General features: G+C 49.1%; 1 protein-coding gene across 1 annotated transcript; it reads left to right on the top strand.

Annotated features, from left to right (window-relative positions):
• The first annotated feature begins 5541 nt into the window (after positions 1-5541).
• On the top strand, positions 5542-13707 carry Has3 (hyaluronan synthase 3). The gene is made up of 4 exons (XM_034522221.2): positions 5542-5682; positions 8445-9083; positions 11595-11696; positions 12754-13707. The coding sequence occupies exons 2-4, from the start codon at positions 8445-8447 to the stop codon at positions 13675-13677; spliced, it is 1665 nt and encodes a 554-aa protein (XP_034378112.1). The 5' UTR covers positions 5542-5682; the 3' UTR covers positions 13678-13707.
• Positions 13708-17732: the final 4025 nt, after the last annotated feature.

Consider the following 17732-nt stretch of genomic DNA (forward strand, 5'->3'; position numbering starts at 1 on the left):
ATCAAACACTTGGACACGGTGTTCCAGTAACATGAACCAAGTGATCTGAGAGACTGACTGCACACACAGGGTTGCACCATGAAGGTCTGGGGAAGTGTGTGTGTGTGTGTGTGTGTGTGTGTGTGTGTTCGTCCACTTGGTGTCACAGTAAGTTATAGCTGGGGACTTGCACACAGATACTCGCATGCAGTAGGTTTATAATCCCCAAAGGAGAAAGACCCTTGGGTGTGAAAATATTGCCACTGCCACAGGTTCAGGAAGAACTTCCTTTGGGGAAGCTTCCTTCTGGGAGACTCCTGGAGCCTCTGTTCAGCATGCTGTGTCCTGATGATTGTTCTTTTGTCAACTTGGCACAAGCTGTCTGGGAAGAGCTACCCGAGTGGAAACAGTGCCCTTCGATGGCCCGCAGGTAAGCCTGGTGGGCGGCAAGTGATGCTGGAGTGTATAAAACGTAACCTGAGCACACTCCGAGGAGCAAGCCAGTGGGCAGGGGTCCTCCACGCTCTGCCTCAGTCCTGCATCCAGGTTCCAGCTCTGAGTTCCTACCCTGACTTTTCTCAGTGATGGAGTGTGTCCCAAGAGTGGTAAGCTGAAATAAACCCTCTTCTCCTCCAAGTTGCTTTTGTTCATGGTATTGTATCACAGAAATAGAAACCCTAACTAAGATACTGCCCATCCCTTATCCAGGATCTCTATAAAACTGTACAGGGAGGGGCACGGGGACTCTGAGCAGCTGGTGTGTACCAGGCAACCCTATGTCCTTCTGTGGTTCTCACAGGTGCCTGAAGAGCTGGCACAGCTCAGCACATGCCCCTCCTCTGCCAACTCCCTCAAAGAACAGTGGAGAGATTTCCATCTTGCCAACCACCCAGGGTTTCTGCTGTTATCCACAACTCTGGGCTCCAGGCTCTGTTGCTTTAGTGGCAGACTGACGTTTTGAGACCTTTCTCACCCACCTGGTTCCAGCAAAGAAAGGATGTCTTTGAACTCAGAATTCTAACCATTTAGAAATGACTTGTTGGGCCTGTGAGATATTTAAACAGGTAAAGGGCGCTTTTGACAAGCCTGGCAGACCTCAGTTTGACTCTGGGGACCCACATGGTAGAAGGAGAAAACTGCCTCTCATAAGTGGTCCTCTGATTGACATGTGCCATGGCATACCTTCTGGAAAAAGAAGGGAAAGATGGCTTCACAAAGCCTTTTGCCAGTCTGGTATGATCTAATCTTCATCTTCAAGGCTGCATGAAAGAGCCTGGCCACCAGGAGAGCAAAGGGTGCTTAGTTTAAAACAAATGCAACTCCCTATCAAAGGCAGGAGTTGCAACTGTAGCCAGGCAAGGTGTCCCCAACAGGAGCAAGCTACAAAACCACAGCTCTGTCAGATAGTAGCCGCCGTGATGTACTCAAGGCGCAGGCTCTCCACTCTGCATTATGTGCTAGGTAAAACTGTGACATGTGCTGCCTCAAGAGAAGGAAAGCCTTAGTTAGCCAGTAGAGGAAACAAAGCATACTGCTATTATTTGATTGTTTGAAGATAGATGGGAGACTGACTTACTATGTTCCCAGGCTAGTCCTTTTCCTCTCTCTCCTCTCTCCTCTCTCCTCTCTCCTCTCCTCTCCTCTCCTCTCCTCTCCTCTTCTCTCTCTCTCTCTCTCTCTCTCTTTCTCTTTTGAGATGGGGTATCTCTAATATCTCTAGCCATGGCTGTCCTAAAACTCTCTATGTAGACCAGGCAGGCCTCAAACTCACACAAATTTGCCTGTGTCTACCTCCTGAGTGCTGAGATTAAAGGTATGCACCAGTACACCTGGCTCAGGCTAGTCTTGAACTCACAGGGTCAAGTAATCCTTCTGCTTCAGCCTCCCAAGCAGCTGGGACTATAGGCCACATGTATAACTTTAGGAGCTGTTTTAAAATGCGTATTGTTTTGTTTGATTAAAGTTGAATAAAGATTTTCTCCACAGCTTGGAGAAAATCCTTTTTAAATATTCTTCATTCTGTCAGCTGGGCCCACGGTGGGTGACACCGGGTGACACTGTCACCTTCTAAAAGCAGCACCCACCTTTCTCATCACAGCCCCTCTCAGCCCTCTGCTGGCTTATTCACCTCTCAGATCTCTTAGGCCTTGGTTCTTATCCTTAATCATAAATGTTACCCATGACCCAGTCTCCCCATTAGCAGTACTTATAGCCTACTAAGCAACTCCAGAATCCTTGCTTGGTATGTCAAAGTCACACACAGTGTGTCCCTAGCCAGACTCCATCAGTAGTCACAGCTGGAAGTTCTATGGGATAAATGTCTTGTCCATTCTGCAGACATACAGCCCATTCCCAGCAGCTCGTCTTCCTATACTAGAATGTTCTCCACAGACCTCTGTCCTGTTCATTCTAGCCTACAGAGACCTCTCTTCTGGTGTCCTGACTGCTTCCAGTTAGATCTCCCCATCATCATTTATGATAACCAGCTGTGTGCACACACCCATCATCTCAGCACTCTGGAAGCTGAGGCAGAACTATCACTAAGAGTCTGGGGGAACTTAGGCTACACAAATAGGCAAAAAAAAAAAAAAAAAATTTTTTTTTGTCTCAAAAATAGGCAGGACGAGGAACAAAAGGAAAGGACTCAGTCATTAACTGGCTCTTTGGACAACTTACTTTTGCAAGTGGATTTGTCTTCAACATGGATGACCTACACTGTGGTAACTAGCCTGAGGTCACTCTGCTCTTAGCAGTTTGCCATATGTGTTAGGTGAGTGTGGTATGAATCTTCTGAGCCAGATTGAGGGGCTTAGTGTCTGAAGCCTGGGCAAAGTCAACTCATCAATGTCTGAATGCACATTTCTAAGTAACTGGATATGGAATTAACCCTATTTCTACATCCGTAGTACTCAGAGATAAACTCCAGGCATTAATGTAACAGCCCCTGTACCACTTCCCAGTGAAGGGATAATGCAAACAAGGACACTCAAACTCGATGCTAATTACTGCAAATCCTCCCCAGCACAGCCAGCCTTTACAAAAAACAGCAAAGACAGTTTTTATTTTCCTGATCATACCAGGTCCTGTTCCTGCACATCAGAGTTTTCTACTTAGAATGGAGCAAAGCCCCATATAGACAGAGTGCTGACTGTCCTATCTGAGCCCACTGTTTCTGTAGAAGGTCTTAATTGACTGGCAAGGATGTGCTGAGCCAGCCCCCACCCTAGAGCCAGCCTTAGAAACTAACACACACAAATTGGCCCTGTAGCAGCTGCAGGAAAGGGAATGTGCACACAGAGAAGTCATCCTGGGGATAGAACTAGACCTTTTCAAGATGGCTGCCCCATTCCTTGAACCTCTAAACAGGTCAGTTCCCAAGCAGCCAATTGGCAGACAGTGACTGATACATTTTTGCCTATCATAGGTCTATGGAATGTTTGTGTCTGACATCTGAATTAGCTGTTAACACTTAAAAAGGAAGAGATTTCACATAGAAGACTAGATTTCTGGTTTCTCCAAGTGGCTATGCTGGGTCCTCCCACCATAGGGGGAGGTGAACCTCTGTGTGGGACATCTCTTCTCTATGGGGCCAGCATACCCAATTTGGCCTTGGACACACTCCCAGCTTGTTTCCCTTGATCTAAAATTGCATATTGCAACTCTGGGAGGGAGGAGGAAAGATCTGAAGGATCCCTAAGACCCCGGCTTCTCCAGACTGAATGCCTCTGGGTGTGGCATGAGTGGCCCTGGGCTCCTAGAATCTGTAATGACATCAAGACAAGATACTGTTTTTATCTAAACACCAATTAGAAACTGCCTGTAACTGAACAGTCTGGCTGGAGGTTGACTGGCTTGTACTCTCTCAAGGACTCTGCGTATCTTGGGACAGTCCTCTAACCTCATCTCTAACATGGAGACACTGAGGTTTACGGTCACAGCCCGTAGCAGAACAAGCTGACAGACTCTTTACCAAGACACCACTTCTCTGAGTATCTACTGCTGGCTTAGCAGGGCCCCTCAGACCATTGGTAGCTCAGCATACATGCCAACATGGGGTCAATCTTAGCCTTTATTTCTATATTTTATCTATTTATCGTGGATGTGTTTATCATTTGTGTAGAAGTCAGAGGAGGACTTGTGCTGGTTGGCTGTCTCCTTCCAACATGTGAGTCCCAGAGATTGGAACTCAGGTTTGGTCCAAAGTGTCATCACTCACTGAGCAGTCTCAGCAGCCTCTCTGGAGCTGGGGATAGAACTCAGGTGCTTACAAAGCAGGCACGGAGCCCAGGATTCAATCCCCATTGGTGAATAAACTGGTTGTGGTACCCCTCATCTGTCTCTTCTGAGTTCAAGGAAAGAGGATAAGAAGTTCAAGGTCATCCTTAGCTACACAGGAAGTTCAAAGGCCAATCCTGGGCTAGAGACTCTGTCTCAAATAAAACAAACTCACCGCCCAGCCTTTTAACCCAATGATGTTTTGCCTGAAGCTGGGTGAAAGGTTTTGATTTTGTCTGTTAGGGTGGGAGTGGGTGGAGCAAGTGTACAAAGGTGGCTGTGGAGTGAATTCTGTGGCTAAGTGATTGAGGGCATGTCTGAGAGGGATAGCTTACAGTCTGGAGCAGCTCACATGCCTATTAAATTGTTTCGGCTGGCAAAGTTATCTCTGATGCTTGGAGGACATATAAATTAATTTTTAAAACTGGTCTTTAATTATAATTTCTCTTCAAGTTTTTCTGAGATATAAAAACCTCGAGTTCCAGAGTTTCTATCTCTAACTAACACTCTCCTCCCCTGGACCCCTCTCCACTTCTCCGTACCGGAGTCTACACCAGCTTCCAGGGACCAGGGAACTGCCAGCGAGGATGTCGGATGGGAAAGTAAGAGGTCGGGATGTGGGAAATAAAGGTGTGAAGGTGGGAAGGAAGAACTGTTTGGGCTTTAAGACCGGAGCCTCCTGGATTCCTGCAGCCTTAATGTCATCAGCGCCCCGCTGCGGAATTCAGAGCTCAGCTTGTCACAATAGTTAACAGCTTCTTTGACCAGCCTCCTTCTATTTGACAATTTTTCTTTTCTGCCCCTGTCTCTTGCCACCTAGAAGGTTTTTAGGAAGTCCCCTCACATAGCAAGCCGCCCCTTGGCATTCAAGATTTTCTGGGGTAGCCCGCTTGCAGGGTGAGTAGGTTTCCAGGTTTTGGGAGCGGGGCGTGGGGGCGGGGATGGACAAGAACGAGTTTGGAGGTCCCCATCGGTCATCCGGAAAGTTAACAATGCTTCAGGTTCTAGGCTGGGGACAATGACCGCCGCCTTAACCAGGCTGCTGGCCCGGAGGTCGGCGCGGAGCAGCTGAGCCTTAGGCTGCACTGGGGGTCCCCAGTTTCTTAGAGGGCACAGAGGCTGCGACTCTCGAGACAGAGGGGCTACATCCACGACAGACTCCGGATTTGGAGAGCGCCAGCCGGTGGCCAGAAACCGGGCGCTCCCGCGGGCTCCGGGAGCCCTCCCACTCTTGCCAACTTTCCCTGCCTTGGTGCCGGAGGAGGGCGCCTTTCCCGGCGGGTCGCGCGCGATACTTAAGGCGGCTCGGCTGGGCAAGGCGGTCCTCAGTCAGAGCGCCCAGCGGCACCGTGGAAGCAGCGCGCGGAGGAGGGGCATGGAGCCGCCGCAGGCCTGCTGAACACCGGAGCGCGGGCAGCCGGCGGCACGGTGAGCGCATCCAAGGGGTGGGCGCCTCTTACGGCGACCTGGGGACCCTAGGGCTCTGGGTAGCCAGCTCAATGCTTTCCGGTGGCAGTCCCTTGCACCACGTTCTCCACCGATCCCTCCTCCCTTTCTTCCAACATCCTGGGCACCCGCAGCCTCTCCTTCTCCCTTCCTCCCTTGCGGCTCTTGTTTTGTGAATGAATTAGAGGGGGAAGGCTGTGCGGGGAGGAAGGTTAGAGTGCCCCTCCCCCCAACTCACGCCCGCAAGGGCTTCGCACCTGCGGGGACACCAAGATCTTCAGCGATCTGGTCCCTGCAGCACACGTCTGTGAGATGAATTTCTTCTCCTTGCAGGTTCAGAGAGGTCCAAGGGTGCCTAGGAGAGATTGGAGGAGCTCCAGCCGCCAGTGCAAGTTTTTGTACTGCCGTGCGTGGGCCAGCTGCAGGGCGCACCTGTCAGCGGGAGAGTTGCTGTGAACCTTGCAGCCCCTCAAAGTTTCACTGCTGGGTAGGGAGGTGTGCGTCCTTGCCCGGAGGTTTTAATTTCTTTTCGTTGTCGTACGGGACATCGATCCTGTAAAGCGCCCCCACCCTCGTGCCCTTGAATCCGAGTGCCCGTAGCTAGCCTGGGCCGAGCTTTCTTGGATCTCTTTTGAGAGGATGGAGGAAGCAGCCCAGGATATAAGATCACACTCTGGTTAACCGGCTTGGGGGAAATACAGTCCCTTCTCTGGGCAGAGAACCTCAACAAGCGCCCGGGCCAGAGCCTGACCGCACGTAGAATATCCGGCTGCAGAACCTTCTTGGGTCTTCTGTAGGGAGGTGGGTACAAAGGTAGTGCCTCTTAATTCCTGAGGGGGAGGGGGTCCGGCTCCCGGATGGAGGGGGTTGGCAACTGCAGGGATGCCGCCTTTGTTTGCAGGCACTCTTTCGCCAAGGTACCTGAGGCTCTGGGAAGATGAGTAGGGTCTGGGCTGACAGTTGTTTCTTGGCTTTTCTGTTCCTTCCCAGCTGAGTCGTGGGAAACCGGCACGTGGGTGTGGCTGTGTGGCCTTAGCTAGCGGGGTGAAGCTCAAGCTGGGTGAGGAGCGTGGCGGGAGCTTCTTTAGCTGCCTTGGACCTGACCGGACAGCCTCGGGAACTGCACCGAGGCGGGGCGCCAGGGCGCAGGTTGCTGGGCTAGCCACAGCACCTTCCTGTCCCTGCCCAGAACGAGGAGGGCAGCGTCCCCTATGCATCAGCTCTAGGGGGAGACCGGGCAGGGGACATACGCCTGGAGCTCCCTGAGCTGGGTGTGTGCAGGGAGGGCTGGGAGTCCTACAGAGGAAGCATGCGGCGGCTCCCAGGGCTGGTGGGTCAGAGCACCCAAAGGCCCGCCTTCCCGGAGATGCCAAGCTGCCAAGAGCTCTTTCCAATCTACATGGCTGGAAGAATGCGTTTGCGGATATAAGCAGTGACTGTTCCTCACCCATCCTATGTGAGGGATGTCCCTGGCAACAATGTCTGGTCCTATTGGGATGGGGCCGGTTTTCAGGGAGACCAGGATTTAAGCAGGTTTCAAAGTGAGAGGTCATTGTCTGAGATAAGGATTCTCCAATCGGGACAGGTAGCAAAGAGACAGGAAGAGAGGGCAGCCTCTCCTTCCCCCTCTGCCTCATAAACTCTACCACCTTTGGGGGCTAATGTGCATCCATTTCCAGGAAAATTACCTGAGATCTGAGAAGCAAGGGACCATCAGCATCCCTCTTAGGGACAGGGACGCTAAGTCTTTGGGCAAGGTCAGGTAGCCAGGAGGTGCAGTGGAGCTTGTCCAAACCTTGGTCTCCGATGCCAAGTCCTGGGCTCCTCTCATTAATGCACAGCTGTTCCCAACAGGGTGGGGGCTTGGAACCCCAACTTAGTTACAAATGGGAACCTACACTGTTTGAGTGGCTGGGCAGGAAACATGCAGAAGAGCCTACCAGGGCACTAGGACCAAGTGGGTGGAGCTCCCCAGCAGCCATCTCTGCAGTGCCTGCAGCAGTCCCCTATGGCTCAGTGCTGGGCTTGAAGCAGGGCTGCCCACGCCCCAACTCCCCTCTGTCAACTCTTGGCCATTTCTCTGGCCTCTCAAATACAGAAAACAGTGAAAGCCAACCCCGGGCAGTTTCTTACGGAGTGAAACAGGGAAATGATTTATGTCTGTCTGCCTCACACTCCCCTTTATGTCCCCTGCCCCTGTATTCTCCATGGACCTTTTGCTGGGAACTCTCCCCTCTCAGAGTACACTTACCCACTGGAGGTGGTCACTGTAGGCCTTGGGCTGCCCCCGGGCCCCTCCTCTCCCACACTGCCTGTAGACCTGTCTCCTCTATGCTCAGTGAACCCCCTGAAGCTTATATATTAAGAGCTTTGGGTTAGGCAGATCACCATCTACCATATCCCAGGGGACTGTCCTAGCTTTTGGTTTGTCTGTGATCAACGCTAATCTACTTCCCTTATATGTCACCTGCTTGCTCCTGAACATGCTATGAGGTTAGTTGTATAACACATTCTATACAGGTCAAATGGCTGAAAGGGTCAGACAGAAGTGTCACAACTGGGACTTGAACCCCAACAATTTAGGCTCGGAATTTCCAGAGGTCTTAGTCAAGTTCAGTAAGTGATAATAGTTTTTAATAATGCGTCATTTCTCTTGTCCTGGGCCTATTTCTGAGAATGCTCTAGCTCCTTTGATAAGAAATGCTGTCCCTGCCTGACCCATTGTCTCTTTATCTTGTTCTTAGATGCCGGTGCAGCTGACTACAGCTCTGCGAGTGGTGGGCACCAGTCTGTTTGCCCTGGTAGTGCTAGGGGGCATTCTGGCAGCCTATGTGACAGGCTACCAGTTTATCCACACAGAAAAGCACTACCTGTCCTTTGGCCTCTACGGTGCCATCCTGGGTCTACACCTGCTTATCCAGAGCCTGTTTGCCTTCCTGGAGCACCGTCGAATGCGCAGGGCAGGGCGCCCCCTGAAACTGCACTGCTCTCAGAGGCCGCGTTCAGTGGCACTCTGCATTGCTGCCTACCAAGAGGACCCTGAGTACTTGCGCAAGTGCCTTCGCTCAGCTCAGCGTATCGCTTTTCCAAACCTCAAGGTGGTCATGGTAGTGGACGGCAATCGCCAGGAAGATGCCTACATGCTGGACATCTTCCATGAGGTGTTGGGTGGCACAGATCAAGCTGGTTTCTTTGTGTGGCGTAGCAATTTCCATGAGGCAGGTGAAGGAGAGACAGAGGCCAGCCTGCAGGAAGGCATGGAGCGTGTGCGAGCTGTGGTGTGGGCCAGCACCTTCTCATGCATCATGCAGAAGTGGGGGGGCAAGCGTGAGGTCATGTATACAGCCTTCAAGGCCCTTGGCAACTCAGTGGACTACATCCAGGTAAGGCTGCCTCCCTAAGTGTGTGTGCATATGGGCACATGTGACCAGCTGGGTATACTATCCTCCAGCAATGTTAAATCTGATATAGGTCCTGGTATTGTAGCTATCCCTTACAAGGCATAATAGTTCTAAAGAAACCCTGGGATTGACCAAATCTGGGCTGGGGTCCTGTTGATAACTGGGCAGACCTCTGAACAGGTTCCCCTTAACAACAGCAAGAGGTACACGACATTGACTCTATACCAGGCACTGCTGGTGTGTGCTTCAAACATTTTAACCCTTACAGCTCTGCAGGTGAGCACTGCTCTAGGCTCACATAAATAAGGTAAAACAAGTTTAGAGAATCACTTGCCTAATGTCAAACAGCTAGTAATGGTGCAGACCAGAATGCCAGACAGGCTGCTTATCCAAGGCCTGCTTTTAGTTCTTGTATCTCACTGTTAGCAACAAGGTGACTAAACACCATAAAGAAGTTTGAGGAGGGGACTAGAGAGATGGCTCGGCATTAACGAGCTATTCTAGTGGACCCGAACCACCATGGCAGCTAACAACCTTCTAGAACCCACATGGCAGCTAACAACCTCTGTAACGTCAGGTCCAGGTTATCTGATACCCTCTTTATGGCCTTTGCACACAAATGCATGCAAGTGATGCAGACTTCTGTGTAGAGAAAACACCCATGCACAGTCTTTAAAAAAAAAAATCTTTAAAAAATTTTAAATATAATGAGTAAAAGGATCCTGCTTAAAATCACTCCACCTTTTTTGAGTTAGGACCACAAAATCCCCATTCTTCCTAGTATTAAATTCATGTCTGACATGGCTAGAGAGACTCAGCTATATGAATGACCAACTTTTTTCCAGTGTTGGCACAGCTGGAACAGACCTTGCCCAGGTCCTGATCAAGTGGTCACTGGTACCAGCCTGAAAATTCTATTAGAGTGGCAAGATTTACATAGCTTAAAATTTCAAGTAACAAACTAGAAAGAACAAAAAAGATTTAAAAGTATATATTTCAGTACCAACTAGAAACAGACAACTCTGTTGCCCAGATTCTGGTTCAGAATCCCTCACAGCCTCTTGTGCCTCCTACCCTTACCAAAGGATTCTGCCAATTGTTCATAAACGCCAACATGCACTGACCGTCTTCATGTTTAGTCTTAGTTTAGAGGGGCATTTTGTTTGTATGGAGTGGGGGTGAGGGTTATTGTGTTTTGGTTCTTCCAGACAGGGTTTCTGTGTGCATCCCTGGCTGTCCTGGAACTCAGTTGGCCTTTAAACTGAGGAGGCTCTGTGAGTCTGGCTGGAGGCTCCCTGGGACCTTCCAGCTCCAGTAGGCTGTAAGGAGGTCTGGCAGGGAGGAGAGAGGAAGCAGAGCTGGTGCTGATGGCTATGACAGTTCCCACTTAGCCCTCTGCTGCTTCTTTGTACCACTCTTACTTCGAACATGAAGAGAAGCAGACTGGGGTGTCAGAAGCAACCCTCTTATAGGCTAATGGGTGCTTACCCAAGACCCATTTTTTTTTTTTTTTTTTTTTTTTTTTTTTTTTTTTTTTTAGGTTCTGGGAATTTAGTTGAGGGCCTTATGCCAGCAAGCTTTAGTAAAAGTTTTGACGGCACAGGATTGAGTTAGGTTCATCTGCTCTGAGAACAGTGACCATAGAGCCCAGCCATGGGCTTATTAGTAAACCAATTTCCTATCAAATAGCGTACCAGGGCCATATTAGTAACCTTAAAAGGCGGACAGAAAAGGCTGGTCATGGTGGCTCACAGTTTTAATCCCAGCACTCAGGAGGCAGAGGTAGTCAAATCTGTGAGTTCAAGGTCACCCTGGTCTACATAGGATCCCAGTGCAGCCGGCCAGGACTACATAGAGAGGCCCTGTGCAGACAGAAAGGGAGGGAGGGAGGGGAAGAGGAAGAGAGACGAGGGGGGGGGAGAAGGGGAATAGGAAGTCAGCTACCATCATAATTGTTCCCAGAGCTCAGATACAACTAATAGTATTTTAGACCATGAGAGAAGGAGCTGTATTTGTAGGTAAGGTCTGATGCAAGGTGTGCTTCTTGGCAATGGCTGCCAGTTTCTGCGCTTATTCAGAGTAGGTCAGACAAGCGGAGCTGTTGGCTTAGGAGACTTGTCTAAGATTCCAAGCATAGAGTGTTTTATCTCATGGAGGGACTTTTGGGCAGGTAGACTTGTTCCTATCACAGGGCTGTCTGTTCACCAGGAGGCCAGGGGTTGCAATGAGAAAACTGCTAACAAGCTACCTATTGGGTCGCCTCCACAGTAGGCCAACATCATCTGCTGGGCTCTCACCTTAGCCTTGTGGTCCCTGAGCAGTCAGAGTCCTTTTCCTTACTTCCCTTGTTTTTCCCCTCCCTTTGTACCTGGAATTGAACAGTTAGCTGGAAGTGAATGTGAGAGGGGTCAGGCTCCTTAGGCAGTGCAGAGCTTCCTGAAGTGGGATAGGACTTGTCCAGGCCTGAGATGCTATCAGTGCATTCCCCTGCAGGTGTGTGACTCTGACACCGTGCTGGACCCAGCCTGCACCATCGAGATGCTTCGAGTCTTGGAAGAAGATCCCCAAGTAGGAGGTGTTGGAGGAGATGTCCAAGTAAGAAGTAACCAAGGGTTTCTGGGGGTTGAGGCTGGCCTTTTCTGTTTCCAAACCCAGTGGGATTTGCCCAGGAAATGAGTCTCTTGACTTCCTAGTACCTGGGAGGCACTTTCCCTAATAGTTTCTCTGGTCTTCAAGAGGCTCACTTCACTGACTGTCCAACTCAGTTCTCGCTCTTCATGAATGTGAGGGGAGGGGAGAGTTACAAAATTTGAAGAGGGAGCTGGAGAGATGGCTTAGCTGTTAAGGTCACTGCTGTTTCTGCAGATGGCTCAGGTTCAATCCCCAGTATCCACATGATAGCATACAATCTGCTATAACTGCAATTCTAGGGCATCTGATGCCCTCTTCTGGCCTCCATTGGCATTGGTGCCAGTGGCACACAGACATACATGCAGGCAATACCACACATAAATTTAAAAAAAATTTTTTTGAAAGTCCATGGATTTGGAGAAATACAGGATTTGGCCACTATAGGTAACACAAAGCACTTCCTTTTGAGATGACAGTGTAGCAAGTAGCTCCCAAGTTAGTTCCTCAAAAGTGGGAACTCAGGCTAATGAGCTATAGGCAGTATATTAAGCACACAAAGACAGGTCTTTGTCAGAGACAGTGCAGGCAATGTGTCATGTCCTCCTACAAGCTCTCCTAAGACAAGGCTCCCCATACTGGAATGTCTTAACTGGGACTAAGTGCAGGTGCCCATGTGAAGGAGGAGGAGGAGCTGGTGCTGGAGAAAGAGATTTTGTTTTGTTTTGTTTTTTGGGTTTTTTTTTGTTTTGTTTTTTTGTTATTGTTGTTTTTTGGCTTTTCAAGACAGGGTTTCTCTGTGTAGTCCTGGCTGTCCTGGAACTCACTCTGTAGACCAGGCTGGCCTCGAACTCAGAAATCCGCCTGCCTCTGCCTCCCAGAGAAGGAGGTTTTAAATGGCCACCTCAAGCTTCAGATTCCAGGGTCTAGCACTAATGACCAGGAATTTGAGCAGCAGCCTATGTAACTCAGGCTAGAAAGGCCTCAGATGAACAATGAACACAGCATCTCTGTTCCCTTACAGATCCTCAACAAATATGATTCATGGATCTCCTTCCTGAGCAGTGTGAGGTACTGGATGGCCTTCAACGTGGAGCGGGCCTGCCAGTCCTACTTTGGCTGTGTGCAATGCATTAGTGGGCCTTTGGGCATGTACCGCAACAGCCTCCTTCAGCAGTTCCTGGAGGACTGGTATCATCAGAAGTTCCTAGGCAGCAAGTGCAGCTTTGGGGATGATCGGCACCTTACCAACCGAGTCCTGAGTCTTGGCTACCGGACTAAGTATACAGCACGATCTAAGTGCCTCACAGAAACCCCCACTAAGTACCTTCGATGGCTCAATCAGCAGACTCGCTGGAGCAAGTCTTACTTCCGGGAATGGCTGTACAATTCTCTGTGGTTCCATAAGCACCACCTCTGGATGACCTATGAGTCAGTGGTCACAGGCTTTTTCCCATTCTTCCTCATTGCCACAGTCATACAACTTTTCTACCGTGGCCGCATCTGGAACATTCTCCTCTTCCTGCTAACGGTGCAGTTGGTGGGCATTATCAAGGCTACCTATGCCTGCTTCCTTCGAGGCAATGCAGAGATGATCTTCATGTCCCTCTACTCCCTTCTCTATATGTCCAGCCTCCTGCCAGCCAAGATCTTTGCTATTGCTACCATCAACAAGTCTGGCTGGGGTACTTCTGGCAGGAAAACCGTTGTAGTGAACTTCATTGGCTTAATCCCTGTGTCTATCTGGGTAGCAGTTCTTCTAGGGGGTTTAGCCTATACAGCTTATTGTCAGGACCTGTTCAGTGAGACTGAGCTAGCCTTCCTAGTCTCTGGGGCCATCCTGTATGGCTGCTACTGGGTGGCCCTCCTCATGCTGTATCTGGCCATTATTGCCCGGAGGTGTGGGAAGAAGCCAGAACAGTATAGCCTGGCTTTTGCTGAGGTGTGATATAACCTCCAATAAAGTGGGAAACGTGCAATGGGTAAGGGAGGGAAGGGGAATGGAAGAGATGGGGTGGGAGGGAGGAGGGCGTGTTGTGCTCTAGTTTCATGGCTGAAAGGACTAATCTGAAATGCAAAGAATAGTGACTGTGGTGTGGCCTGGGTAGCTCTGCTCAGCAGAAGCATGGCACTGATTCTTTAGGCTCAGGGCAGATGGACTTGTATGTTTGTAGGCTGCTTGACTGCTTGCCCTTGCACAGGTAGTTAGCTCTGAGAAAAGATTTTACTTCTTTCTGGAAACTATAGAGAACCCAGAAGTGTGCTAAACTAAGTGCTAAATTCAATCCTGTGTCAACTTCTGGTACAGAAAGCAAGCAATGACAGCTCATACAAAGTGTCCTCCGAGCCCATCTGAACAAGGTGAGGTATACAAAAAGTTCCTGTCAAATCTGGCCAACTAGTGTCCCATTTCCCTAACCTCCAATTAGCCATCAATGCATTAAGATTGTGCCTGAGAGAACAAGGCTGGGAAGCCTGACCTTTGGTCAAAAAAACAGGGTCTAAGTAATGGTGCTTTATGTAATTAATATATTCCACTCCATATCAAAACATCCCAGGGATGAGCCAAGTCACCAGGAGTAAGTACTGAGTTTGCTGGGGGTGGGGTGGGGGCGGGGTTGTTTTGTTTTGGTGCACATTACAAAGGAAAAGTTTGGCCAGTCATTGTGGTGCACATTTGTAATCAAGCACTTAGAAGAAATAGATCAGAGGTTCAAGGTTAGGCTAGACTACATGAGATCCTGTCTCATATAAAAATAGTTTGATGGGAGGATCAAGGATTGTCATGGTGCTAAAACCGTGGATGCCTTGGACTGAATGTGTTCCAACTGAAAACTGCTTGGTATTTTATGAAATTCCCAAAATTGTCAAGAGAACTTGCTAGGCAGATCAAATGTTTTAGCCATCTACCAGGAAGACTCAACCCCTATGGATTCAGAGAAGAACCCTTTAGTTATGTTGGCTCATTCATACCTGAATGCCTCTCAGATTCAGCTTGCATCTGAGGCTAAACATCCTGCTCGCTATGGCATTTTCTTCAAAGCCATGTCATTCTTAGTTGTTTTCTAGTGCGGGAGAGCAGCAGTTGCCTCTTCATTTTCATGGGTAAATTCCTTCACACGGTAGAGAATAGACTCTTAAAAGACTCACAAGGCTGTTCTCTACGTGCATGGACATAACAACAGCCTCTGACCATACTGTCTGTCATCTTAGGACTGGTCAGTCAGTACCTTGGCAGCTGGTTAGTATGTGTGACTTTCTCGACAATCATCCCCAATGGAAAGCTTTCTGGAGTTGCCCAAAAGAACCCTCAAATCCAAGTTGATCATCTTGAAGAGCATCCATTCGCAATGGCTTCTCCAAGGAAGTCTACAGCTAGGTAGTGGGTGCTCCTCCATTTGCTGCTTCAGTCCAGAAACCAAACTAGGAGCTGGAACTGGTCCAACAGTTTTCAGTCCTCTTGCACCCCTCATGGCTGCTTGATTTTCCTGTTTCTTTTGAGGAATGATGAGAAGCTTTTATACCATTTTGAAGTCAAGACCAGACTCTACTTTGGATTTGAAACCTGGGATCATGACTAATAAGCCTTTGACTTTAAGGGTTGCTTATAATTTTTTCCAAACATTTGTTTTCAGAGGGGCCAGCTAACCCCTCAGAACCAACAGCGTTGGAGAGAAGTGTACACAGGTGCTTCCTACAAAGGAATGAAGTGCACTCCAAACCACGGATGGGCAATCCCTTGTATTTCCCTTCCTCTTATGAACAAAAGGGTTTTTCCAGGTGTAGCTAACAGTTGCCATAGCACACAAACCTCAAGTTTCTAGTAAAACTGCTGGCTGATGTGAAGCCCAACTCACAGTGGTTGGGAAGCAGCAGCCATTCGTCAAAGGCAGTTGTTCTGGGTCCTTCTATTAAGAAGTGAACTATTTGAGCACTACAATGGAGATGATCAGCTAATTCCAGGGCTCAGACTAAGGGCTTGTTTTTCTTCAGCTTTTACTTGAAGGTTACAAGACAATGGAGTCTGGATAGAACTGGCCATCTACCATCAGCTCTGCTGCCTTGCACTGTGGTCAACTCTCCTCAGATTAAAGATGCAGGTACAGTAGTGAGCTTACAACATTTGACCTCGACTGGATTTCCTAATTTATTTTGTAAGTTTTCAGCAGCAACACTAAACTGGGTCTACAGCTGTATCCCTGTTTCTTGCAAGGGAAGAGCTTTATACAATTAGACTCATTTTGGTTTTTCCTCATGGACAATTTCAGTCTCTTTTGTATTATTTCTACAATAATTTGTAAATATTTATTTTTACCTGCTTTTTTATTAAATAAGGAGGGAATTTTATTTACCATTAAGGGTGGGAGGGAACCAGAAGGGAGGTGGCTTTACGTGGGATAATATTCATATCATGCTCTTGGCATAGCCACTGAGCACAATGCACAGGCCTCATGCCTCTTCTGCAAAGTCACAGTGTACAGAAGTTTGCAGCTGGGGCTCATCTTCTTCAGATAAGCCTTTATCCACTGTGCTACCTTCACCTTGCCTATGCCCTTCAAAGTCCAGGAGGTGCTCCTGTTCCTCCAGGTTGCCAGACAGGTCATAGGAACGCCTCATGAAGTATAGAACACCAGGACCCTTCTCAGAATGATCCTTCTGCTTCACAATCTCTGCCATCTTTCTCACCATTCTTACAAGCTGTAGTCAGTGCAGGTCCTACAACCAATGTCCCCTCAGCCACCCCACCCCCAGCATTTGCAGCTTCAGCTCTGTCTTGTCCTTCTGCACCTCTGGGACTCTGATAGCAAAGCTCCCCAACTGTCATTCTCCTCGCTGATGTACATGTTCTTCACTCCAGCATCATCTAGTGGGGATGCAAGCTCAAGATAATGATTGCTCTTTTTCCAGGACCATCTCTCCACTCTGGGAGTTGGTGCTGACCTTTGCCCAGCAGTAGGAAAGCCAAGTCCCTTTCTTGAATCGAATGCGCAGGAGGCTGTATGTCATCTTCTAGCACCACCACCTCAAGTGTGAGATAGAGGTGAGCTGAGGCCCTGTTGAACTTGTAGTTGCAGGATGACCCAGTTCTGTCAATTCTCATTCATGAGGCCATTGGTGGTCACCCTAGTTCATATATAAAGTGTCTAGCCAGTTCCTCTCCAGTTCCCTATCTTATTTAGCTAGCAAATAGCAAAGCTTTTGTTGTGCCAAACCACCTGCATAAGGTTAGGGCACAGTTTCATTCTTCTTGGCCAACTTGTTAGGCACCAGGTTCCCATTCACCAGCAGCACATTCTCCTCTTCTTGCAATACTCCCTTTGTCCTTAAAGGTAAAGATCAGTCTCTCAGTGGCCCTGCAGGTCTCAAGCACTGCACATCAGTGTGCTGATGCCTAACTTTTGCTCCATCTCCTCCAACAGCTTAGTCCTCTTCTCTGCCAAGACCTTCTGTAGCTCCTTACCATCCCAGCCATGGTGTTCCCAGGGCAGGGGTCATCCTCCCCCTTCTGGCTCAGGAATACCTTCCTTGTGGCTCTTCTTGAGAGGCCACGGGGACTGACATTGGATATTACAAGCCCACCCCTCTCCCTCTCCGTCTCTCTCTGTCTCTCTCTGTCTCTCTGTCTCTCTCTCTAGGTTTCTGTGTCTTCTTTTTCCCCCCTTCCCTTCTCCCTTTTGTTCTGCTCGCTCTGGGTCCCCACTCGCTGTAGGTCCCCGCTCACTCATATGAGGGCATCACATCCCATTACAGATGGTTGTGAGCCACCATGTGGTTGCTGGGATTTGAACTCAGGACCTCTGGCAGAGCAGTCAGTGCTCTAAACCACTGAGCCATCTCACCAGCCCCAAGCCCCTCTTTCTTAACGACTTTCAAGAGTTTCAACCTCAACTTGGCTGGAACCAACTGTTTCAATAAGCATCTCCTGAGCCAAATGGCCCCAGTGGTCTTCATATCTTGTGGCTGCCCAGAATACTGTGCAGTGCCATTAGACCTGAGTTCCTG

This window comes from Arvicanthis niloticus, chromosome 18 (genome assembly GCF_011762505.2).
Source record: "Arvicanthis niloticus isolate mArvNil1 chromosome 18, mArvNil1.pat.X, whole genome shotgun sequence".
Lineage (NCBI taxonomy): Eukaryota > Metazoa > Chordata > Mammalia > Rodentia > Muridae > Arvicanthis > Arvicanthis niloticus.

What these genes read in the sequence shown, in the direction of transcription:
- Has3 (XM_034522221.2), top strand. Translation starts at nt 8,445, where the DNA reads ATGCCGGTGCAGCTGACTACAGCTCTGCGAGTGGTGGGCACCAGTCTG. An exon ending in ACTCAGTGGACTACATCCAG is followed by an intron (nt 9,084 to 11,594) that starts GTAAGGCTGCCT and finishes ATTCCCCTGCAG; the next exon opens with GTGTGTGACTCTGACACCGT. An exon ending in GTGTTGGAGGAGATGTCCAA is followed by an intron (nt 11,697 to 12,753) that starts GTAAGAAGTAAC and finishes GTTCCCTTACAG; the next exon opens with ATCCTCAACAAATATGATTC.